Source organism: Bufo bufo, chromosome 4 (genome assembly GCF_905171765.1).
Source record: "Bufo bufo chromosome 4, aBufBuf1.1, whole genome shotgun sequence".
In the NCBI taxonomy this organism is placed as follows: domain Eukaryota; kingdom Metazoa; phylum Chordata; class Amphibia; order Anura; family Bufonidae; genus Bufo; species Bufo bufo.
Genome location: NC_053392.1, coordinates 87103565 through 87128784, shown reverse-complemented (window position 1 = coordinate 87128784; position 25220 = coordinate 87103565). Strand labels below are relative to the sequence as shown.

At 44.1% G+C, this 25220-nt stretch overlaps 1 protein-coding gene across 2 annotated transcripts in view; it reads right to left on the bottom strand.

The window, feature by feature from the left end:
• ADAM17 (ADAM metallopeptidase domain 17) overlaps positions 1-25220 on the bottom strand; it is an 86928-nt gene that overhangs the window by 57208 nt on the left and 4500 nt on the right. For both annotated transcript variants that reach the window (XM_040427487.1, XM_040427488.1), the window contains exons 3-6: positions 9910-10042; positions 9134-9267; positions 7619-7707; positions 6585-6750 (exon numbers count right to left, since the gene is read on the bottom strand). In XM_040427487.1, coding sequence (XP_040283421.1) covers positions 6585-6750; positions 7619-7707; positions 9134-9267; positions 9910-10042 — 522 coding nt within the window. The remainder of the gene's footprint in view (positions 1-6584; positions 6751-7618; positions 7708-9133; positions 9268-9909; positions 10043-25220) is intronic.

Below are 25220 nucleotides of genomic sequence, written 5' to 3'. Positions count from 1 at the left end.
CGTGGCTAATCCACAATTGCGCTCAGCAGTAAAATGTCAAAGGGATATTCCCACCTTAAACAGTGGGGGCACATCGCTAGCATATGCCCCCAATTTCTGATAGGTGCAGGTCCCACCTCAGGAATGAATGGAGGGTGGATGCACATGCGCCCTCCCGGACTTTGCAGGCTCCGTTCTAGGTATAGGTGCGGGTCCCAAAGGAGGATTTGTGCTAGTTTCACAGGCAAATCCCGGTATCGAATCGATACGGTAAAAAAGTATCGATTGGGTATCGATAATTCGATACCCGGGGCAATCCTAGCTGGGAGCAGTGGTTACATGAGGGCAAACACATGGTGAACATGCTACAGACAGCCCAGACAGACAACCAGTAGAGAGGATCATTTGATCCACCCACAAGCACAAGCAGCTCCCACAGTTTCCACCATCCAGACACAGGCGGCCTCTTCATTACACACCCCTGTCTCTGCCTAGACCATTTCCAGGCCCTTAGCAGAAGAAAATTTGGTGTCACTGTGCCCATTATGTGTCCTGCCATTGATAGCCAGCCACCATTGCCTTAATTTGTAGTGTTGTGAACAAGAAACCTGGACTGTTACAGACTGGAACCATATCGTCTTTAGCATTTATGGGAAATCAGCGACCTACTAGTGTGCAGGATCTACGGGTCCATCTGTGGTCAAATGTGCTGCAGGATGCCGTATCTCTTCTTGTATCCAGGCCGGAGGCCGTATCTCTTCTTGTATCCGGGCCGCAGGCCGTATCTCTTCTTGTATCCGGGCCGCAGGCCGTATCTCTTCTTGTATCCGGGCCAGAGGCGACACAACAGGTCCTAGAGCCTCCTTTCAGCTGTACAGTTTTTCCCAATAAACTTCTCCTTTTCCTCTAATATTGTAATCACATAGAAAAGGTTCATTCACCTTGGTGCAGGATTTTTTGTCAACAGCAGATTCTTCTTCACATGGGATGATGTGCTGCTAACAATGAATTATCATGCCATATAAAGGGTACCAATAACCAACAAACTGGGAAATGCTGGGAGGAGGCAGCGGCAATGATCAGAAGAATGAATGCTTCCATCTGCAGAGACTGCCACTGGCTGCACTGACTGAATAGTATCAGGCTATGCGGAGACAGGCCCCAAACAGGTAACATCCTGATGTATCTTTCTGTGCATAGACTTATAGTAGGAATAAAACATAGAGGCATAAAAACTGAACTGATATTACACAGGGGATGCAAGTAGTTACTAAAACAGACATGTCTGGAGAGGTGGATTAGAGATCCTTGAAGTCATTGAAAAAGGAAACTGGTTGATAAGAAACCACAGAAAAGATTTCTTTAGTGTTTGATTTGGAGGGGAACGAAAGAGTAAAGACAAGCATCCGAAATTGTGGCAATAGGTGGCAATGCTGAAAAAGACGAATGAGGAAATGCAGGACTGCGGCAATGCAGGAAAGGCTTGAGTGATAGGTACCTGTTATGAGGCTGTTGCATTCACCACATTCAGAAGATGAGCGAAGGGTTCTTTTCATCATGAAGTACTGTACTTACATGCTCCAAATATACTGCACTTCTGTCCTGCTATATATATATATATATATATATATATATATATATATATATATATATATTTTCCAGAAAATGAACGGCATTCCAATAGATCACGGACAAATAACTCCTTTATTCACCCGTGCGGTGCAACGTTTTGGCTCAATACTAGAGCCTTTTTCAAGCTTGAAAAAGGCTCTAGTATTGAACCGAAACGTTGCACCGCACGGGTGAATAAAGGAGTTATTTGTCCATGATCTATTGGACTATTTCTGGACTATTATTGGGGTAAGAAGCCTATTCCCTCAAGAACGTGTAGATAATCTATCTATCTATCTATCTCTATATAATCTATCTATCTATATATATATAAAACCCCAGGAGACACACGTCACCACTAAAGCCAGGGGTTGGCTGAAGAGAATCAGGTGACCATGTCCATGTCAGGGAGGAAGAAACAAACCCTGGACCCGAAGATGAAGATGCAGGAGCCAGCATGGAGGAGCAGGTAAGCATCATCCTTTAGTACAGGAGGCAGGCAGACAACCACTTTAAGCCAGCACCTGCTGAGTAGCCCACCACCAGTGTCTGATCACTGACCTTTAACCCCTCAGATGCTGCAGTCAATTCTGCGATGGGATCATAGGAGCAGTTCAGTTGCCATGGCAGTCAGGAGCCTTCTGAAGGGGCTCGAATGGAACATGGTAATTTTCCTATAGACTACAATGGTAAAGCACTGAAAGTCTATGGTAGCAGCGATCTAATAATCACATGTTCCAGTACCCTTTAAAAAGGTAAAAAATCTTTTAAAAAATATTAAAAACAAAATGAATTAAAATTCAAATCACCGTCCTTACTCTATTGTGCATATAAAAATAAAAAAATAAAGACCACTATCACCGCAAATTATAAAAGTATTTATCCCCTATGATAAAACAGCGTGACAGGAAAAGAAATCGAAATGGACGAATTGCTCTTTCTTCCGTCACTTCACCTCCCCAGACTGAACAAAAAGTGAACATAAAGTCATACACACTCCAATAAAAACTACAGATCACCCTGCAAAAATCAACCCTGAGGGCCCTTTCACACGAGCGGATGCCGTGCGTGTCATCCGCAGCGTGAATGACAGCCCAGCCCGCTCTGGACAGCAGAGACACGGAGCATTACTGCTCCGTGCCTCTCTGTGATCTTTTTGCTACAAAATCACGGTGACAACTTTCACAATCATCTCACTGTGATTTTGTAGTAAAAAGATCACAGAGAGGCACGGAGCATTATCAGTCATGTTAATGCTCCGCGTCTCTGCTGTCAGGAGCGCGGCGTGGCTGTCATTCACGGAGCAGATGTCACGCACGGGATACACTCGTGTGAAAGAGCCCTAATGGTAACTGTAGAGGCAGATTACGTGCGTTTTCCCACAGACCTCAATGGAATGGTTAATATACACATAAAGGGTGTCATTTATTATACTGAAATACACCTATAATCAGGCGTATTTCAGAAGAAGATGGTGGCGGAACTGTTAGCTGCGCCGCAATCTGCGATTTTACCCCTCTCACGCCAGGTCTAAAATTGTGGGCATGGCGTGGACGGGGAAGGGGATGGGCCGGCAGGTCCGTCTCATTCATCATTTTCTAAGCTTGTTTTAGTAGTACAAAATGGTCTATATGTAAGACAGTAAGGAAGCGGACTTACATTTAGAACTGGCGCTGGATGCGCCGAAGTTATGGAGAGGCCAGTCTAAAACGCCAGTCTTAATAAATGACCCCCAAAATCTTTACAAAAAACACGTATGGATATATTTGCTTTCTGTGTGTGGTTTTAGTGCAGATTTTCTGCACAAATATCTTCAGTGTATATATATATATATATATATATATATATATATATATATATATATATAGTTATATAGTTATGGGGGGGGCAGAATATGACAATACAAATATATAAAAAAAAATAAAAAAAGGATTAAAACCGCAAAAAATACGTAAATTTGTTATTACTGTAATCCTACTGACTGCAGAGTAAAGGTAATGAGTCATTTTTATCAAACTTTGTTAGATTTTAGATACATTTTGTTCCAGCTTCTCACTACATCATATGGAATATTAAATGGTGTCATTAACAACAAGCAATGTGAACAGGAAAGTAAAAAAATATATATATAGCTTTTGAAAGGCAGGAAGCGAAAAATGAAAAAAATAAATAAAATGAAAACTGCTCATAATGGGAAAGAGTGAAAGGGTTTGCCCCAGGGAATTTATTTTTTACTAAACGTGCCATATAAATCTTAATTTTTACAGTTTTTGTTTTATTTTTGCTTCGTATGTGTCAAGACAGCCACAAGTCACCACCTCCCTTTTATTCCTGGACTTATGTCGTCACTAGCCACACGTGCATCAGGAGGCAGTTGCAAGAGCTTTATCCGTGCCAGCTTTAATGCGCCAATGAAAGAGGAAATAGACGGTAATACTGCTTTGCTTGTCCTTGGATAGGACAGGACATTGCTGGGGCCAACCACAAGACACTTGTAAAAGAAGGTGAGAAGTGCGACGACTGAAAATTAAAACTTAAGTATTAAACTAGGACACAGAATATGTAATGCAGAAGGACAAGATTAGTGGAAAGTCCCTTAAGTAGATTATAAGCCTATGATTTAAAATACGTTCACGCCCCCAATCTGCCTATACAAGTCACAATGATATACCATAGGGTCCGTATCCATTACAGATCCTGTATTACGTGCCCCATTTATTTTACTGCCCATGTCTGTACGGATGAGAATACCCACCTGGCATCGCGCTGCAGTGCATGCAATTACATCTAATCCCACACGAGAAGACTCTCCCCTGCTGCGGCTGAGCCAAGGATCTGCTACAAGATTCTCGATTACAAGTGAGTGGGCAGCGGAGGAGGGGGAGCAGCACTTACTGCTAATCTCAAGCCTTTCCTATTTACCCTCTACAAGGAGGATCACTAATGCCGTACTACCGAGAAGGAAACTATAAGAAATGGGCGCACTTCTGGAGAAGACGTTACAGCGCCAACAAAACGGCTCTACACTAGTTAAAGAGTAGCTGTCAGCAGGATCAATCCTATTAAACCAGGCACACTCAGGGTTGATCCCGCTGACCAAAATGATACCCGTCTTCTGGCATTACCAAGGAAAAAAAGCTTATATGTTATGCAAATTAGGTCTTTAGTACACAAAGGGGCGTGGCCTAGATGCTGCAGTAGTGACGTCCTAATTTGCATAAATAATAAAAGCCTTTTTTCTCAAGAACACTGCCACCGATTTTCACACGATATTGTCTTAATCAGCAGGATCAACCCTTCCAGGCAGCGTGACTGATTAACTTGGGTTGATCCAGCTGACAGTTGAGGAAAAAGTGCTTGTTTTTATTAAAAGGGTTTTCATATTCATGGCATATCCTCAAGATGAGATTGCCGGGCGTCCGAATCAACTGCTTGAGGAAGTCAGGGCGATCACCGGGACTCTGGTGAGCGATGTGCCCTACTCGCAGCTTACCAAGCACAGTGGCGTACATTGTATGGCGACCGTGCTTGGTAATGGAGCTCAACTGAACAGGGCTGAGCTTAGGCCATGGGACCGATGAACGTGAAGTCACTGGCCTAGGAAGAAGCCTAAGCTGATCGGTGGGGTGTCGAGAATACACCTATAAAGATGATAGCCTATCCTGGAGAACCCCTTTAAATTATCATTAGTGGGACGAAAGAACATTTGTCACATGGCGGCCAGTATATAATGGTACAAGAAGAAAGATAGAATCAATTGTATGCCTGAATCAGACATTGTATCCTTCCAGTGTAGGAAGCAGCTGTCCTATGATTCAACAATCTCAGCTTCAGTTACCAGTAGGACACTGATCCAGGGATATAGTACTCTGGTGACAAGGACTTTTAGTCCTAAAATTAAAGGGGATCTGTCACCAGGTTTAAAGGAAATGGGTCACCAAAAATGTTGTTATTTGCCAGTTAAAACCAGATAGCGACACACATCCTTTTTTCTAATCTGTTTTTATTATCGGATTGTAGATTTTTTTTATTCTGGTTATTTTTTTTCCCCCTAAAGTGGGGAAAATTGGCTTCTACCTCAGTTTTTTTTTTTGCCTTCCTCTGGATCAACTTGCAGGATAACAGGCCGAACTGGATGGACAAATGTCTTTTTTCGGCCTTATGTACTATGTTTATGGAGGCGGCAATCTTGCCCGAGCTGTTCTTAATAGCACTTACAGTACACAGCATTAAAAAAATTGCTTTACGGCCACAGACACAGACACAATGTTCTGGAGGGGACCTCAGTGACTTCTATGGGAGGGTTTTCTAGGCATGGTCTGTGACCTGTGCAGAGGTCATTGTACAAGGAAAGAACAGATAAGATGTGACCATCACCTACTGTGAACGGTGGATCCTGTCTTATCTATACACAGAGGTGATATCATTACAGGCAGGATTAGAATGACAGATAAGCAGGTAACTGCAGCAAAGTGATCTGTACAGACCAAGAAGTGGCGCCTATTATTAGGCTTAGTGGTCAGTGTGAAAACTGCAGGATATATGGTTTTTGTTTATAGTCATTGACATGGAAAATTAAAAATAACATAAAAAATAAAAAAATGTGTTAAACATAAAAAAGTGATTTAAACAGCAGGTCATATTCTGATGACACATTCCCTTTAAGCTGCTTTATCCAAAGGCAGCATATAGTAGTGACAGGGCCTCTGATTTCAGCTCTGCATCACTTTTTCCTTGCAGTATTTTTCATAAAAATAAAAAATAAAAAAAACTTTTTCAGCAGCGCATCGAGTCCGCGTAATCCCCCCACACACACTCTCACCACTGATTGAGAGTATAGGGAGAAAGTTGTCAATCAGTGGCAGGTGGTTTGGGGGGCTGCCAGCTTAAGATAACTTCACCCCAGGTCTGAGAACTTACTCGGGGTCTAATATCCACACATATTATACTTAGTGGAAATGGTCACCAATACTTCATAAGTAAGCAGCCGTTACCTCTGGGTGCTTCTCCAGATTCCTCCTGGTTTCTGAAGAGATCCTGCTCTGGCTGGACGTATCCACACACTTTAGAGGACTGGAGACGGGACACTTCTCTGATGCCTTCAGACCGGTAGACCAGCAGATTATCTCTCGAGGTGTTCCCTGTGAATCTCCACAGAGGCTGAAAAAAAGGTTCTGAAATTAGCGGAGTCATGTTTTAGTTTAGCTAGTGGCAGGTGCAATACATCCAAATCTGCAAAGCACTGTGGATGAGCGGACATGATGCTAGGGACTGGGCAGCGTGCCAGGTCTAGGAACCACATGGATTGGAAGGGGTAGTCATTTTAAAGGGGTCGTGTCAAGTATGAAAGCTATTCCTTTTGAACAGGATAGGGGATGACTAACTGATTAGTGTGGGTCCGACAGCTGGGACCCCCACAGATCCAGAGAACGGAGATCCTAGGTCCCCATCCTGATGTAGCGGCAGGCCGAGCCCCAGTGTTCCCCTATCTCCGGCAGTTCCCTAGAGAACGAATGGAGAGGCAGGGTGCATGCTCGGCATGCCGTTCAACAGGATGGGAACATGCGATCCCTGTTCTTGGGATCAATGCTACAAGGAGGGCTGAAGCTTATTGGGAACTTCCATGAAGTGGAATATTCGATGGTATAAATACATAACATCTTGGTTAAAGTTTACTGTTACATTGATCATTCTGCACTTCTTCTTGCAGGAAATACAGAACACTTAAGTATGACTCACTAATCAACTGAAATGTAATATTGCAGAACCACTGGACTAGATTTGGAGGTCTGCATATTACTAGTATTAGGTCTGTAATGCTGCGGCTCCAAGATTTCAATATTTATATATATATATATATATATATATATATATATATATATATATATATATATATATATATACACATATACATACACACACACATCACTTACAGTATACAAGAGTGATCCACATGGCCCAATACAACAGCTGAAATAATAGAATAATAATAATAATATACACTATAATACCTATTGAGAATTCCTACCTCAATGTTATATTCCTCCCCGTCTGTTGTGATCCGTGCTGTAAAATCGCCATCACCAATGTGCGCAATAACCTTTGAATTGTGCTCCCCTAAAACAAAACAAAAAAAAAGTCTAAAGCCATACATAGATTTTGGCATTAGACATTAGGTTTCGGCAGGTTCAACTGCCCATGTAATGTGTATGGAGCCTCCGACTCTCCCCAACAGATGATGTCAGGGGAAATGAGGATCAAGCATACTGGACTTCAACTGCCCGATCCTTTCGTTCCCGGTTATCAGCGTCCCATTCACTGAGCTGAGCATGCATATGTATAGCTGCCAGGCCATCGCTTGTCCCCATAGAAAATCATTGTCCCGGCGCAGCAGGCGGCTGTTTATACACCACGGTTTAGTGCGCAGGAAAGATTATTTTCTGTGCCGGCGGACCGACATGATCACCGATGAACAAGCATTGGGTGACTGCCGACACCTTTTACACTGTCAGATTAGCGTGAAAGAGCATTTATACAAATGCTTTTCCCAGATCATCGGTCCATGTAAAAGGACCCTTAGAACACCATAGTCTTCTGTGGTGCTCTAACTCTCGACCTCACTGACTGCAAAAAAGCACCCATATAACAATCGCTGAAAATGATCTAAAAGTTGGAAATAAACCCCAAATTTGCCCCAAAGAATGACATCTAGTGGTCACAAATACTCTCAATGGCTTCTCTCTATTGAGTAACCTCCTAGATGGATTTAGAGGGGTGTAACACAACGGCAAATTATCTTTAAAAATCACAACTAAATAGAAAATGTTCATGTCTGTAGAAGCTTCTCATCAATAGAGGACAAGGGTAAGAAACTGTAAATTAAAAGGGTTCTCCGAGATTTTTATACTGATGACCTGTCTTCAGAGTAGGTCATCAGTATCTGAATTGATGGGGGTCTGACACCAGGGATCCCCGCTGATCAGCTGTTTGAGAACGCACCTGTGCACGCGGCGGCCTTCTCTCAGCTCACCAAGCACAGCGCCGTACATTGTATAGTGTCTGTGCTTGGTATCGCGCTCAGCCCCTTTCACTTGTATGGGGCTGAGATGCGCCTAGGCCACGTGACCGATGGAAAGCTGAGAGAAGGCCTCAGTGCTCACAGGAGCACCCGTGCCCTCTCAAACAACTGATCGGCGCGGTCCCGGGAGTCAGACCCCCACCGATCACATACTGATGACATATTCTGAAGAGTATTAAAATCTCGGAAAACCCCTTTAATACCGGGCGCCACAGTCTCTTTGGTCAAGCATCAATGGAAAGTTGTGGTTTGGCAGGAAACCTTCTTTAATAATCAATGTGGGCTTCAAGGTGGCCCAGTGGTTAGCTCTGTTGCCTACCTAAATTATTGGGCCCAAATCTGACAAAAATTACAAATGCATGGGTGAGATGGGAAAATTAGATTGTGAACTCCACTGCTGACTGTTGAATATGATGGCGCTGAATAAGCACAATGAAGAACTGATTGGATAGAAGCACCACTGACCAACTACATGTCCAGTGAAGAAGTCGGAGCGCTTGACAGGATAATTTTTTCCTTTGCCGTTCCCATCCAGTATTACAGCTTTTAAATTTTCCGACAGATGATCTGCATCGGAGGTTAGGTACAACTTAAAATGCCTGCGAAAGATAACGTAATTAAAAATGAGCAAAAATCGACTACAAATACAGAAGAGTGGCCATAGAGGGGAAGAGAGTGGTCATAAAGCAACTTGCCCAATTTCAAACCTGCCTTGTGTGAATATTTCCTAACACGGCCAAATAGAGTACAGCGAGATGAGGATAAGAATTATTTCATGGAGCCAGAATAATGCTTGGATGTGGTCTCAAGCCCAGGAGCCCACCCATCAGCAGAAACAAGGGTGGTGGAGCCCTTTCACACCAGTGCAAGGAAAAGATGGAACATATGCCCATAATAACCAATCAAGAACCCCCAAAAACTAATGGGTACCCTACTTTCTGAACTGCCCTGCCGTCAGTAGTAGCCAGAGACACTGACTGCTTGTCAACACACGTGTTTCCAAACCACGACCACCAGGTCATACAGGCGATAACCATGGGTATGCAGGTCATCCATTTTACCAGACTAGAAATCAGATTATGTATACTGTAGAGCGGTTATTCTCCACATCTTAGTCCATTATACACTTCAGTTCGCTGGAAGTTCTCAAGAACCTCGGCCCTACATTAGGCTGTGTATGTGCAGCTCTAGTTCTGGTCATGTCCTGTTGGCTACGGGTAACTGGGTACAATGTGGGTCACCTGTGCAGGGCAGTGAAGTCCACCATTCTCTCCACATGAGACTGCGTCTCTAGATCCCGCTTCCGGAGAGAGTGCTGCTGGACTCCAGACAACAAGATCACTTCGTATTCTGACAACATGGAGTCCAGGTTTGCTGAGGAGAAAAAGCAAGACATGAATAGGAAGGGTTATAAATAAGGAGCAACTAGACAGCATGTGCAGAAGACATCTATCATACCTTATAAAGGGTGACACGTAATAAGAACGGATGTCTTACACCTTCACATTGTCAGTCGTGGTTAATGGTCTTATCCTAAAGTTCTAACAGCCAGTATATTAAAGGGCTATTTCCATCTTATATATCGCTAGACTATGGGGTCAGTTTATGATGGTGGGGTTCCAACCTTTGGGATTCCTACCGATCCAGAGAATGAAGGGGGTGTGGCACTGATTTAGCGCTGCGCCCCTTCACTGTTTTTCCCTGCATAATGGTGCCCTGGTCCCCCGGCTGTGCAAGTGAATGGGGCGGCTGCAGTTCCCTGCACAGGCCAGTGACCGGGAGCGCTACTGTACAGGTTACACAGCGCTAAATCCATGGTGTAGCCCCTTTATCCTCAGGATCTGTGGGAGACCCAGAGGTCGTACCCATCATAAAGATGGCAATAACTCTTTTAATAATCTGGTTTCATTAGGAACTTGAATACCATCAAGTGGTCACAATGACATTGCATGGCACAACATCATGGCCACATGGAAAAAGGCAAATAACCAGTCGGACTGGCAAGCAGAGCGTTGCTGAATTTGAGACTACTATTCCTTAAAGGGCATCTGTCAGCAGATCTGTACCTATGACACTGGCTGACCTGTTACATGTGCGCTTGGCAGCTGAAGACATCTGTGTTGGTCCTATGTTCATATGTGCCCGCACTGCTGAGAAATGTGTTTTAATATATGCAAATTAGCCTCTAGGAGCAACGGGGGCGTTACCATTACACCTAGAGGCTCTGCTCTCTCTGCAACTAAACAAAACGGAAGAAGGCACGCCGAAACGCGCGTTGGGGTAGCGCCATCCTGGTTGGTACAGCATGCCGTCATTATTAGGCGAGTCTCTGTTTTTTTTGGTCATACTGGCATTGGATGTAGGTGACTCTTTATACTTGGTTATTACTGCGAACCTATTCCAGTTTATGTACTTTAGCACATGCATGTGGTTCCTAATCCCTTAGCCATGCAACCAACGTTACTGAGACTTATCTTGTATATCCCCTATATGTACAATTCACTATATAATTAAACATTTGGTAATTCTATTACATTTGGATACGCTTGTTATAAATTTATTTATTTTTTTGACATATGTGCAGCACCAGGATGGCGCTCTGTCACCCTCTTTTACTTTTTAATGGCTTACTATATATATATATATATATATATATATATATATATATATATATATATTTTATATTATATAGGTTTTAATTATGTCACAATAAAAATTATATATTTTTTTTTAACAGTACTGCGAGCTCTGTTTTTTGTTTATTCGCCTGGTATACTCGGGAGCTGGTACTGAGTCATTTATATAGGTGGCCTATGGTTCTGTTGGTAGATACCCTTCTCCACCCCCACCATTAAGTCATCCTCTGGTCTCTCTTTTTTCATTCTCTGCAACTGCCACGCCTTCTCCACTTTGATTGACAGGGCCAGGCATGATCACATTTTTACTGCCTGTCCCTGTCAAAGTGCAAAAGGTGCCGCAGTTGCAGAGAGAGCAGAGCCTCTAGGTGTAACGACAACGCTCTCGTTGATCCTAGAGGCTCATTTGCATAAATTAATTTTTTTTCAGCAATGCCGGCACATATGAACATGGGACCAACACAGATGTCTTCAGCTGCCAAAACAGGTCAGTCAGGGTCATAGGGACAAATCTGCTTACAGATGCACTTTTAAATTAGCCTTTTTTGCGGATCCGTCATGGATCTGCAAAAACGCTTCCGTTACAATAATACAACCACATGCATCCGTCATGAACAGGTTCGGTTGTATTAGGTCTTCTACAGCCAAGATGGATCAGTCTTGAACACCATTGAAAGTCAATAGGGGACGGATCAGTTTTCTATTGACTTGCATTGTGGGTCTTGCTCCACATCCCAGGACGGAAAGCAAACCGCAGCATGCTGCGGTTTGCTCTCCAGTATGAGAACGGAACGGAATGCATTTTGGAGCACTCAGTTACGTTTTGTCCCTATTGACGATGAATGGGGAAAAAACTGAAGCATTTTTTTCTTTATAAGGTCTCAATACCGGGGAAAAAACGCTAATGTGAAAGTAGCTTTAGTCACTCATGTCACACGTCTCTGGAAGTTCCTCATTTTTACACACACTTCCTCAGAAATGAGCAGCAAATTTCCCCGGACAGTACTGTAAACGTCACTGTACTGCAAGGTATTGATATATCATACCACACATGTCCAGTGACGCACTACAAGTAAAAGCAATGGAAAGGCCAAATAGTCTGTCCATACGTTTCAATATTTGAATTAACATATTTAACCTATTTAGGCCTCTTTCACGTAAGCAAGTTTTCCGTCCGGATGCGATGCATGTAGTGAACACTCAGCATCCAGACCCATTCATTTCTATGGGTCTGTGTACATGTACGTTTTTCACGCAACTCTGAATTCAGGGGAAAAATAAAAAATTTAAATTAAAAAAAACACAGCATATTCTATACTGTGTGTTTTTCATGCAGCTCTGGATCCATTTTTCAGTTTTTCTTCACGAGATTGAAAAACACACCAAAAACTGATTACATCGGTGTGAAAAAACGCATACACTGAACGCAATCGCAGACAAAACCATCAGTTTTTCCCTGAACAGATCCTGACTCATTCCGTATGGCTCATGTAAAACAAGCCTTAGGCTACTTTCACACCAGCGTTTTTACTGGATCCGGCAGGGTTCAGCAAAACCGCTTCCGTTACTGATAATACAACCGTCTGCATCCGTTATGAACGAATCCGGTTGTATCATCTTTAACATTGCCAAGACGGATCCGTCATGAACACCATTAAAAGTCAATGGAGGGCGGATCAGTTTTCTATTGTGTCAGAGATCAGTCTTGCTCCACATCCCAGGACGGAAAGCACACTACAACATGCTGCGGTTTGCTTTTCGGTATGAGAACAGATTGCATTTTGGAGCACTCCGTTCTGTTCAGTTACGTTTTGTGCCCATGGACAATGAATGGGGACAAAGCGGAAGCGTTTTTCTCCAGTATAGAGATCCTCTGCTGGGTCTCAATACCGGAAAATAGAAACGCTAGTGTGAAAGTAGCCTTAAATGGTCACTAACATTTCACACAACTTTGCATAAATCAACAGTAAAAACAGCTAACTGTAATCATATTACACAAGTCAATGCAAGTCTAGGGAGAGGGGAGTGAGCAGAAGCTGAGGTGACAGGCACAGACAAACAGAAACTGCACAGCTACCTACATAGGAAGGTTACAGCTCATCTCAAGTGTTTTATTTGCAAAAATACAGGTCAGTACCTCTCTGTAATGTCCCACATTATCTTGGTATCTTGGGGCTGCTTCTGAGTGACTGTGAAACAGTTAATAAGCAGATTCTCCTCTACTTTCTGTGTGCAGTGGACCGCAGCTAGTCTGCTCCCACCATGTCTGAGAGAACTGCAGACTAGATATTCAGCAAGCACTGAGAAAAACTTCTAAAATCTGCCAGATACTAGTGATATAGTGGCCAGAGCGTTTTTTTCCTCATGTACACACTGTACTACTGAATAATGCAAAGTTTGTTGAAAGCTCAGTGACTATTTACACCGACGAGCAAAAGGGTAACAACGTTTTGAACTTTTGATTTTCAGGCTCCATATCTCACCATCCACTACAGCATCAAACGTGAGACTACCATCATTTTATAGACAATCATCTTGGCTGTCTCATACATAAATTGGACTTGCGACCAATGACCATATGATTAGTTATGCAGATTCTTGTCATGTAACTGCAATGTTACCGTTTTGCTCCTGGTGGTGGAACAATCTTTTTCTTCTTGTAAACTACAAATTACACCCTGTTCTCACATTCCCTAATAGCTCAGTGTGTTATTAGGTTGATTCCCAAGCGAAAAAGGTCACCGGTTCGAATCCAGGAGCCATGAAGATTTCCCAAGAAAAGAGAAACCGCATCATCCAGCGAATCGATAGCGATATCTCGGCCAAGGAAATTGCCAAACTGCATCATGTGAGCACCATGACAGTTGGAAGAATATGAAATGAAGTCTGTCCATCCATTCAAAAGCCAAGTAGTGGACGTCCAGGCAAAATATCGGAGTCAACAAGTCGGCTCATCACAAGGTCTATCAGTTGTGGTGTGACAAACACGGCAGTGAGATCACAGAAATGTAAGTACCGTGCGATTACAAAAGTGTGAAATGGTGCCTTGAAAAAAAGTGAAGAAGCCTCAACTTCAATATTGTCATAAGAAGAGTCGGCTTGAGTTTGCAAAAAAGTACAAACAGTGGAGAGTAGAAGATTGGAAACGGATGATTTGGAGCGATGAGATAAAAGTTAATAGACTGGGCTCTGTTGGGTGCAAATGGGTTTGGAAGAAAAGGGAAAAGGGGAGAGATCGAGAAATTGAAGGAACTGTCAAGTGCGGTGGAGGAAGCCTGATGATGGGTTGTTTCACAGCCAAAGGCATTAGATACTTGACCAGGATCAATGGTGGTCTCAAATGGTTCAGTGACAATGAAGTAGAGGTGCTGAATTGATGCCCCTAGACCTCAACCCAACACCTGGGGGTAGAGTTGAAGAAAAAACTGCATTCGTACCCAAATGAGTGGACCAGTATGCACCAACACCAAAGCCTCATCACTGATCTGCTAGAAATGGGCCCGCAGAGTCCTAGCGAAGGCTAAACTGGTGTGTATTGGCACCCTTTAAATTTCTTACCCAGTTCCAGCCCCCTGGTTTTGGTGTGTAGAAAGTGGACACTTGTAGCTACCACGACTATGGCTTCCAAGATGGCAGGAGCTATGTGATCGCCTCCCCAGTTGTACCCTCCTCTGAACCTGCAGTGAAATCATCCAGCGAACGTGCCGATAGGCGTTAAATGTGCATTGTGGGAAAACTCATTTAAACAGATAAATATCTGTAGTCTATTAGATACCTACCTTCTTCCAAGTACAAAGACCACCACTGGCCATACTCTTCCAAGTGCTGTGCGCTCTGCTTTTCTCACACATTGCACACTTTTCAATGGCACACTCCTGCACCAGAGACGGTAACGTAACAAAATACCGGTGACAGTACAATATATAACAGCAGGATATTCCTCCTTTCAGGTTTTGCCAAGGCTTCTCTCGTATATGGCTTCCAGTCAATTGCTCTCCGCAGGACGTCTGCCAAGGTTTCCTCTCAGCCGGCCACTTCAGCTCTCGTGCCTTCTGTCAGTGGGAAGAGGCTTACATTTCCTGCACTAAGAGTTATGGCTCCCGTCAGTGCCACGAGAGCGGCGGCAAGAAAGCGATCCCTCAGCTTGTTAACTGCACAGAGCGCTCGCTCTCCCGACGGGCTCGTTATCCCCGCACTTTATGTTAACCACAAGATGCGGCAAACAATAAATCCATCCCAGTGTAAAAGAATAACACAGACGTCTTCTATGCGAGTATTCTTCCTAGTAATATTTTCGCCAAGGTTATTTTATTTATTACTCTAGGACTCAGAAAACTGCGCTAAAAAGTTTCCAATACATCTATAGCCAAGTGCGTTTTATAGTACGGTGCAGAGATATAACACCAGAAAAAAAATACAGCAAGCCCTGACATTGCTAGAAAAACACGAAGAATGTATATACCGCTCTATAGTGTGTGGCAAAAACACGAAGAATATATATACCGCTCTTTTTGGGGACGTTAGAAGGCTTAGAGGTTTGGAAGCAAATCTTGAAATTTTTTGGAAAATTTCCAAAACCCACTTTTTAAGGACCAGTTCAGGTATGAAGTCACTTTGTGAGGCTTACATAATAGAAACCACCCAAAAATGACCCCATTTTAGAAACTACACCCCTCAAGGTATACAAAACTGATTTTACAAACTTTGTTAACTCTTTAGGTGTTCCACAAGAATTAATGGAAAATGGAGATGAAATTTCAGAATTTCACTTTTTTGGCAGATTTTACATTTTAATTCATATTTTCCAGTAGCAAAGCAAGGGTTAACAGCCAAATAAAACTCAATATTTATTACCCTGATTCTGCGGTTTACAGAAACACCCCACATGTGATCGTAAACTGCTGTAGGGGCACACGCAGGGCATAGAAGGAAAGGAATGCCATATGGTTTTTGGAAGGTAGATTTAGCTGAACTGGTTTTTAGATGCCATGTCCCATTCGAAGCCCCCCTGATGCACCCCTACAGTAGAAACTCAAAAAAGTGACCACATTTTGGAAACTACGGGATAAGGTGCCAGTTTTATTGGTACTATTTTGGGGTACATATGATTTTTAATTGCTCTATATTACGTTTTTTGTAAGGCAAGGTAACAAAAAAAAAAAAAAAAAAAAAAATGGATGTTTTGGCACCTTTTTTTTTTTTTTTTTTTTTTTACGGTGTTCACCTGAGTGGTTAGGTCATGTAATATTTTTATAGAGCTGGTTGTTACGGAAGTTGCGATACCTAATATGTATATATTTTTTTTTATGTATTTCACTTTAGCACAATATAGCAGTTTTGAAACAAAAAAAAAATATGTTTTAGGGTCTCTATGTTCTGAGAGCTATAGTTTTTTTTATTTTTGGGCGATTGTCTTAGGTAGGGGCTAATTTTTTTGCGGGATGAGGTGACAGTTTTATTGATACCATTTTGGGGGGCATACGCCTTTTTTATCGCTTGGTGTTGCACTTTTTGTGATGTAAGGTAACAAAAATCGAATTTTTTTTCACCGTTTTTTTTTTTATGGTGTTTATCGGACAGGGTGGATTATGTGATCTATTTATAAGCCGGTCATTACGGACGCGGCGATATCAAATATGTGTGTTTTTTTTTAAATTTTATTATAAAATAAGGGAAAGGGGCGTTTTTTTACTTTATTAATTTATTAAAAACACTTTTCTTTACTTTATTTATGACATTCACTTTTGGGGATCTGATCCCCTCTGCAATGCATTACAATACATCTGTCATACACTAACAGGTTGCCTAGGAGACCGGGCCTGAGGCACCCGTAGAAGGCAGTTCCCGATGCCGTGCAAGGCATTGGGTATCCTCTGCACGGCAGGCTGGGACTCGATGCGATCGCTCACCCGACACAAACCTCTTCTATGTCGCGGTCAGCGCAGACCGCGGCATAGAAGGGGTTAATCCGCCGGCATCAGCTTTTACAGCGATGCCGGCGGATACAGCAGGGGCCCGGCTACCACAGACTGCCGGGCCCCTGCAGTGATCGCGCGCGCACAGCTCCGGTGCCCACGCGATCACTATGACATACTATTACGTCAAATTGCGGTTACTCAGTAGTAGTACGTCAGTCAAAGGTCGGGAAGGGGTTAAAGGAGGTCAGAGGTTCCCTTTAACGCCATAAAGTGACCCTCCGGTTCAGGAAAAAAACAAATCACTAAGGGCTCATGCACACCAACGTATTTTGTTTCTGTGTCCGTTCCATTTATTTATTTATTTATTTAGCGGATAGGATGCGGACCTATTCATTTCAAAATGAATAGATACGGTCGTGTGCATGAACCCTAACTCCGGATCGAACAGCACACTTACCTGGTGACCTCCTTTTCATCTTTTTAGCTACAGATCCACTAATTCCCGGGCTCCTCTTCTGCCATCCGCTTCTCTGACTGCCGAATGCACACCGTACAATTGGTAGACAACTTCCTGCTGTCCTTGGATTGGCCAGCACTGCTCACGTGAACGGCGCTGGCCAATCCAAGAGCAGGACTATCTTGGGCTACTGCTGCACCAGATAGTCTGAGAAGCGGTGCGGCCATCTTGGATGGCAGAGGAGGAGCTGGAAAATTAGCAGATCTGCAACTAAAAAGATGACCCAGGTAAGTGAACCAGGGGGTCGCTTTAATGACCAGCTGTTGTCTTCGGGCAGCAGGCGGTGCAGTTCCTGAATTTGCAGTGGCATATTTTGGAGCAGTTGCAGGAACGCACCTGCTATAACAGGAGACGTTCAGGTCCCGAGCAGAGACAGCCCAGGACCCTGAGAAGACGACAGAAGAAGTTTATAACCACTCCAAGCACAATCGGGTCATTTATCAAACTGGTGTAAAGTAGAATCGGCTCAGTTGTCCATAGAAACCAATCAGATTCCAGCTTTCATTTTCCGAAGGAGCTGTCCAAAATGAAAGGTGGAATCTGATTGGTTGCTATGAACAACTAAGCCAGTTCTACTGTACACCAGTTTGATAAATAACCCAAAATGAGTGTTATATAGTGAATAGATAAAGTGTAAATGCCTCTAACGGACCTGGCTACCATGTGACTGCTGGGTATTCGCTGCCAGTGAAATGTGCCTCCACAGGGGCCTGTTTTCCCCTTTACCTGGGGATACTATGGATGCTCCAGCTACAGAAGAAAATTGCTAAATAAAATAAAAAATTATAACAAAGTGTAAATGTCCTCCACGGGTGTTTTATGGCCTCTCAGGGCAAATAATACATACCAAAATGACACACACACAAAAATATAAAATAAAAATAATGAAAAAACCCAACCATCACCACAGCTGCTCCATTCACAGAGATACTATATACATTAGGTAATAAAGTGAATGTCACAAATTAAGGGTTCTAGTTATTTTAGGTGTCAATAAACCCCAAATAAAAAAGTTAAAAAAAAATAAATAAATACTCTAAACAACTTGTTAAAGGGGTTATCCAATTTCACAAACAGCCCCCCCATGTGCCGGGCCCCTCAGTGGGAATATACTTACCCCGCTCCTGGTCCCCGCACCGCCGCTGCTGCTTCTCCCTGTACATGGATGAAAACATCCGGTGTAGAGGGGGAGCAGCCAATGGCAGGCGGGGACGAGCCTCCCTAGTGTGACCTGCGATGCTAGAAAGGCTTCCCCCCCCCTACACCGGATGTTTTCATCCATGTACAGGGAGAAGCAGCAGCGGCGGTGCGGGGACCAGGAGCGGGGTAAGTATATTCCCTCTGAGGGGCCCGGAACATGGGGGGGCTGTTTGTGAAATTGGATAACCCCTTTAATAACAGCCCTATGTCGTGAAAAAGATGGGGCCGCTCCCAGCACCCCTGGCAAACAGCCGGCATTGTGTTAAAGTGACAGTCCGCCTGAACTCGTACAGTCGCTCGTGTTTTACTGTTCTTTCCTTTCTAATTGCAAAATAAAGCAACTATCTAAATTGTCTTCATTATAAATGTTCTACCATTTTGTTGCTGCGGAGTCTGTGTAACTCCTTTACCTAGCTGCTGAATCTGTCACAAGTGCACCAGAGCCCTCTGCTCCTCCTCCCTTCTTACAGTGCTAGGCCTAATGTACACGTACGTATCCGCTTTGCGGTCCGCAAAACAAAGATCCCTGCCTTGGGCATGCCACCATTTTGTACAACCTCCTGTAGAAACTACCTATCCTTGTCTGCAAAACGGACAAGGATAGGACATGTTCCATCTTTTTTGTGGGGGAGCATAACAGACATACGGATGCGTACAGCACATGGTGTGCTGTCTTTGGGCAGCCCTATTGAAATGTATGGGTCCAATAATACAGTCGTGTGCATGAGGCCTTAGAGATAGCAAAAAGGATGGAAGGAAAATGTACATGGCAGATCAGAGAGTGCAGAGGCGCTCCTTCTTCTGTCTGTGCGGCTCATTGCTAATGCTTATAGCACAGACCTATGAGAAGAAGGAGCTCCCGGCGATCACGGCGCACGTGAGTATAATGCTGCTCACTAACATACCATCGCAGCCAGGACTTCAGTAGCGTCCTGGCTGCCATGGTAACTGATCACTGCTGGGACTCCGATCGGAACTGCCCACTGCCACCAATGATGGGGGGGGGGACCCTGTGGCCACTGCCACCAATGATTAATACTGGGGAGGGAGGGGGGGGGCTTATCAGAGGCTGTTCAGAGGCTGGGGGGCACATGATAGGCTGGCTGCCATGGTCAGCTCCCTGCTGTTGTGTGCACAAAGCACAGGGCAGCAGGGAGAGTGTAAAGTCCTATTCACCCTAATAGAGCTCTATTAGGGTGAATATGACAAGGGTTCACCCTAATAGTTATTAAATAAAAAGTAAAAAAAAAAAAAAAAAAGTTTAAACAGTTAAGGGATTTAGGCTCAACCATGATGGGGAAGGATTGGGCGGGGTGGGTTGGAATTATTTCTAATACGGTATGTGCGAGTGACTGTGCCTTCACGGACCAAGATATTGGCCATTTCTTCTCTGGCGGGTAAAATGGCGTTAATTAAGTTACTTTCCTAGAACGTTAGGGGTCTTAACAATAAGATTAAAAGGTCTTTAGTTATTAATTATCTGAAGAAGTATAACCCAGATATAGTGTTATTACAAGAAACGCACCTTCAAAGTCAGAAAGTACTTGCTTGCGACGTCCCTGGATAGGGTCCACGTATCACGCAGTATACTCAAATCACGCTAGAGGGGTTTCTGTTTTAATCACTAAGAGTCTCCCGTTCAGATTCATTCAGTACATTTTATATCCTTCTGGTCGATATGCGATATTACATGCCATGCTAGAGGGTTGCAATATTTGATCGTTGGTCTGTCTCCTTATATCAAGTCTAGTGACTATCTCCCGAGAGGCGTTTTCGGATCATGCCCCCCTCCTTCTGATTCTGTCCCAGCCGTTGGTTTCTGCCGATAAGCAATGGCGGTTAAATCCCATGTGGCTTGAGGTCTTACCGTTGGTGAGCAATAGCCTGGATGCTATGGGAAACTACTGGATAGAAAAATGAAGGATCTATGAACCCCTGGTAGAATGGGATCTTCAAGTCAGTAATGAGGGGACATTAATTTCTGCAATAGCAACTCACAGAAAGGAATTGAATATCAAGTGGACCAAACTAGAGATGGAACTAGCTGATAGAGAGAGGTTGTTTCTACTAGATCCGTGTAGTGTGAAGCAGAATATGTGGCTGGAGGCACAACGTAGGTTTAATTTACATTTGACGGAGTATACGCAGAAAAAAAACTCTTAAATCAGAAACAAACCATTTTTTCAGATGGAGATAAGTGTGGTAGTACTTTGGCATATCTGGCTCGATCTGAGACCCCACAAACTGTAGTGGCGGGGGTGCTGAATGATCAGGGTGTGTTGTTGAGGGAACCTAGAGATGTCTGCAGTCAGTTTGCCTCCTACTATACAAACTTGTATGCCTCCAAAACCACATGCACTCCAGGAGAGATTGCCAAGTTCCTGGCAGGAATTGATATTTCCTCACTTGATGGTGACAGCAGAGAGGTTTTGGCAGCAGACATATCAGACTCTGAGATTGAAGTAGCCATCAACTCTTTAGCGACCAAAAAACCCCCGGGCCCCGATGGCTTCCCAGCTGAATGGTATAAGTGTTTTTCTAAGGACCTTGTTACTAGATTGGGGAAGTTGTTGAGATATGCGCTGAAGCAAGGTTCACTGCCTCCCTCTTTTTCGGAGGCAATAATAGTAGTAATTCACAAGCAGGGAAAGCCATCTGATCAGTGTAGCTCATACCGGCCTATCTCGCTTCTGAATCTCGATGTCAAAATCTTTGCGAAAGTACTGGCACTGAGATTGAGGGAGGTAATTCTCTCCTTGGTTGGGGTAGATCAATCAGGTTTCATGCCAGGGAAGACTACCGATATTAATCTGAGACGTTTGTTCACTAATCTTCAGGTCAAACATGATAATCGTGGTATGAGAGTTCTCGCCTCCTTAGATAATGAAAAAGCTTTCGATTCAGTGGAGTGGGACTTTATGTGGGCGGTGTTGGATCGAATGGGATTCCCTGCGAAATTTCTGCGCTGGCTACAGATGCTTTATAGATCCCCGTCGGCGAGAGTCAGGGTAAATGGGTATACATCGGATTCCTTCTCCCTAGGTAGAGGCACTAGACAAGGTTGCCCTCTCTCCCCCCTATTATTTGCATTAATAATGGAACCTTTATTGATTCCTCCAACTCTGGTATAGAAGGCTGGGAGATAGCCGGAATTACAGAAAAGCTTGTTTTGGTAGCTTCTCGGGTCTACGCGTGAATTGGGCCAAGTCAAGTCTTTGCTTAATTGATAGGTTTGATCCAACTCACATCTCACTGAGCACTAAGCTTCAAATTGAAGAACAATTTACATATTTAGGGATAGTTATTCACAGGGAGGTGGCAAGGGTCTATGACCTAAATGTTGTTCCTACAATGCAAAACATTACCAGAAAATTAGAAGCATGGGAAATTTTACCTTTGAATCTCATTGGGCGTATTAATATTATAAAAATGATTCTTCTCCCAAAATGGCTATACCTGTATGGGGCTGCCCCAATAGTACTTCCCAGGAAACACTTTACTACCATAGATAGAGTATTCACTCCCTTTTTATGGAAAAAAAATCTTCTCCTAGAATAGCGAGACGCACCCTTCAGGCATCTTACCTACAAGGAGGCCTTGCTCTGCCCAATCTATACATGTATTATGTAGCTGTGCAGCTAAGTTATGTGGCGTGGTGGGTGCGGGCAGATGCGGGTAATCCAGCGGTAGTGTTGGAGGCAGCGTTGATGGGGTCCTATGAGGCGCTTATGAATTTAGCATATAGGGGGGGGGGGGGGGGCTGGTTCCGCAGAGCAGTATACCTTATCGATGGCTGCAGTAGTGAAGATTTGGGTTACATGGAGTCAGATGCGTAATTCCGGAGAGAATAGCGTTACTTGTAGGGCTGCAGTAAACGATTATTTTAGTAATCGAGTATTCTATCGATTATTTTTTACGATTAATCGAGTAATCTAATAAGAAAAAAATAATACTGTTTTCCTTTATAAAAACTCAGACGCCCTGCCATTAGCCCCCAACACCCTTTGTTCCCCACTGTGTGATCAGCCCAAGTGCATCAGTTCCCCCCAGTGCCATCAGCTCCACTATCCCCCAGTGCCATCAGCAATCCCTCACCCCAGTGCCATCAGCAGCTCTGCCCCCTTGTGCCATCAGCAGCTCTGCCCCCTTGTGCCATCAGCAGCTCTGCCCCCTTGTGCCATCCGCAGCTCTGCCCCCTTGTGCCATCAGCAGCTCTGCCCCCTTGTGCCATCAGCAGCTCTGCCCCCTTGTGCCATCAGATCTGCCCCCATTGTGCCATCAGATCTGCCCCCATTGTGCCATCAGCTCTGCCCCCATTGTGCCATCAGCTCTGCCCCCATTGTGCCATCAGCTCTGCCCCCATTGTGCCATCAGCTCTGCCCCCATTGTGCCATCAGCTCTGCCCCCATTGTGCCATCAGCTCTGCCCCCATTGTGCCATCAGCTCTGCCCCCATTGTGCCATCAGCTCTGCCCCCATTGTGCCATCAGCTCTGCCCCCATTGTGCCATCAGCTCTGCCCCCATTGTGCCATCAGCTCTGCCCCCATTGTGCCATCAGCTCTGCCCCCATTGTGCCATCAGCTCTGTTGCCATGCTCCTCCTGACACTCGTAGTGCACAGCGTCACTGGTTTCTATGACGCTGTGCACTCCAGGCGCCTGGCCTTAGTTGCGCCCCCACCCCCTCGGTTTCATCCACTTACCTTTCCAGCAGGGGCGCTGCCGACACTCCATCGTTCTGCGCTGCTCTGCTCCTGACGTCACACAGTGCGTCGGGTCACAGCGTTTGTACGTCAGGAGGTCAGAGCAGCGCGGGACCATGGACGTGCTGTGGAGTGTCCGGAGGCCGCCTGCTGGAAAGGTAAGTATTCCAAGCGCCGCAGGAGACCACGGAGCGGGAGTAATAGCAAGCGCTTCACTCCCGATCCGTAGTCACATGACACAAACGAATCTTCGATGCAAAAAATTTGCATCGAGGATTTTTTTGTGTCGAATTACTCGATTTAATCGAGTAATCGTTTCAGCCCTAGTTACTTGGTCTCCATATTTGCTGTTGTGGAGAAATAGAGGATTGCTGGAATTGTTCTCATTAATGGAATTTAAATTCTGGCCCCAAAAAGGGGTGCGTTATCTTACCCAATTATACGAGCGTTTTTGTTTTTTAGATCCTTTAACAGTCTGAAGCAGGAATTTAATTTGCCCCAGCATGGTTTATACAGGTACTTTCAGCTTAGACACGCCCGTCATGCTCAGTTTGGTAGAGATCCACTAAAGCTGAAGTGTGGCCCTATAGAGGCAGTGGTCAGGAGGGTTCCTTTGGTCAAACCAGTGTCGGCTCTCTATGCGTCATTAATGGAGATACAGGATTCTCCCCTCGATAACTCATTTGTCAAGTGGAGAAGGGATGTTGAAAATCTAGAAGATACGCATATTAAAGAATTTAGTCATACATGGAGATCCACAGTAGTAAGTGCTAGAGATCAATTGATTCAAGCTAAGTGGCTCCATAGGATATACTATACCCCTGAGAGACTATTCAAAATGGGTAAATTACCAGGTCCTCAGTGTACACGGTGTGGATGTGAGAAGGGCTGCCTAATACATATGATTTGGCAGTGTCCGGTCATCTATGGCTTCTGGGAAGAGGTTCATGCTTACATGAATGAGAAATTGGGTTTCCCCAATGTCTGCACTGCACCGACGAGTCTGCTGGGGATAGCCAACGAGGCTGTTCCCACCAAGGTCGGTAGGAAATTATATAGAATACTCTTGTTCTACGCTAGGAAAACCATCCTCCTGAATTGGAAACCCCCTAAGAGTCCTACTGTGCAACAATGGACACAATTGGTTAATACTGACCTTGAGTTATATAAGTTTATATATGAGCGTCGAGGGACCCCCGATCGGTTTATGAAGATATGGGATCCTTGGATTGGTGCCCAAACGCTGATATTGTATGTGTGTGTATGCAGTACTCTCTACTATTCCATGACATAATGTATTGGGTGCTATTCATACTAATAAGTTACTATTCGCTCCTGATCTGGGCAAGGGCTGAAGGAAGCGACTATGATTAATCCCATGAGAATTAATAAAAAATAAAAAAAAAAGTAGTGCATGCCCCCTAGTTTTCTGCACGGAGGGACTGGGAACCCCTTTAATCACTGAATCATGAAAGAGTAGGAATTTCTCAACCCCTCGTGGTTTTCAAAATCTCCGCTTGCTGTTAGTGATGTGGAAGATTTTTTCTGTTCAGAGACTAAAGAAAAAAGTACAGAACCAA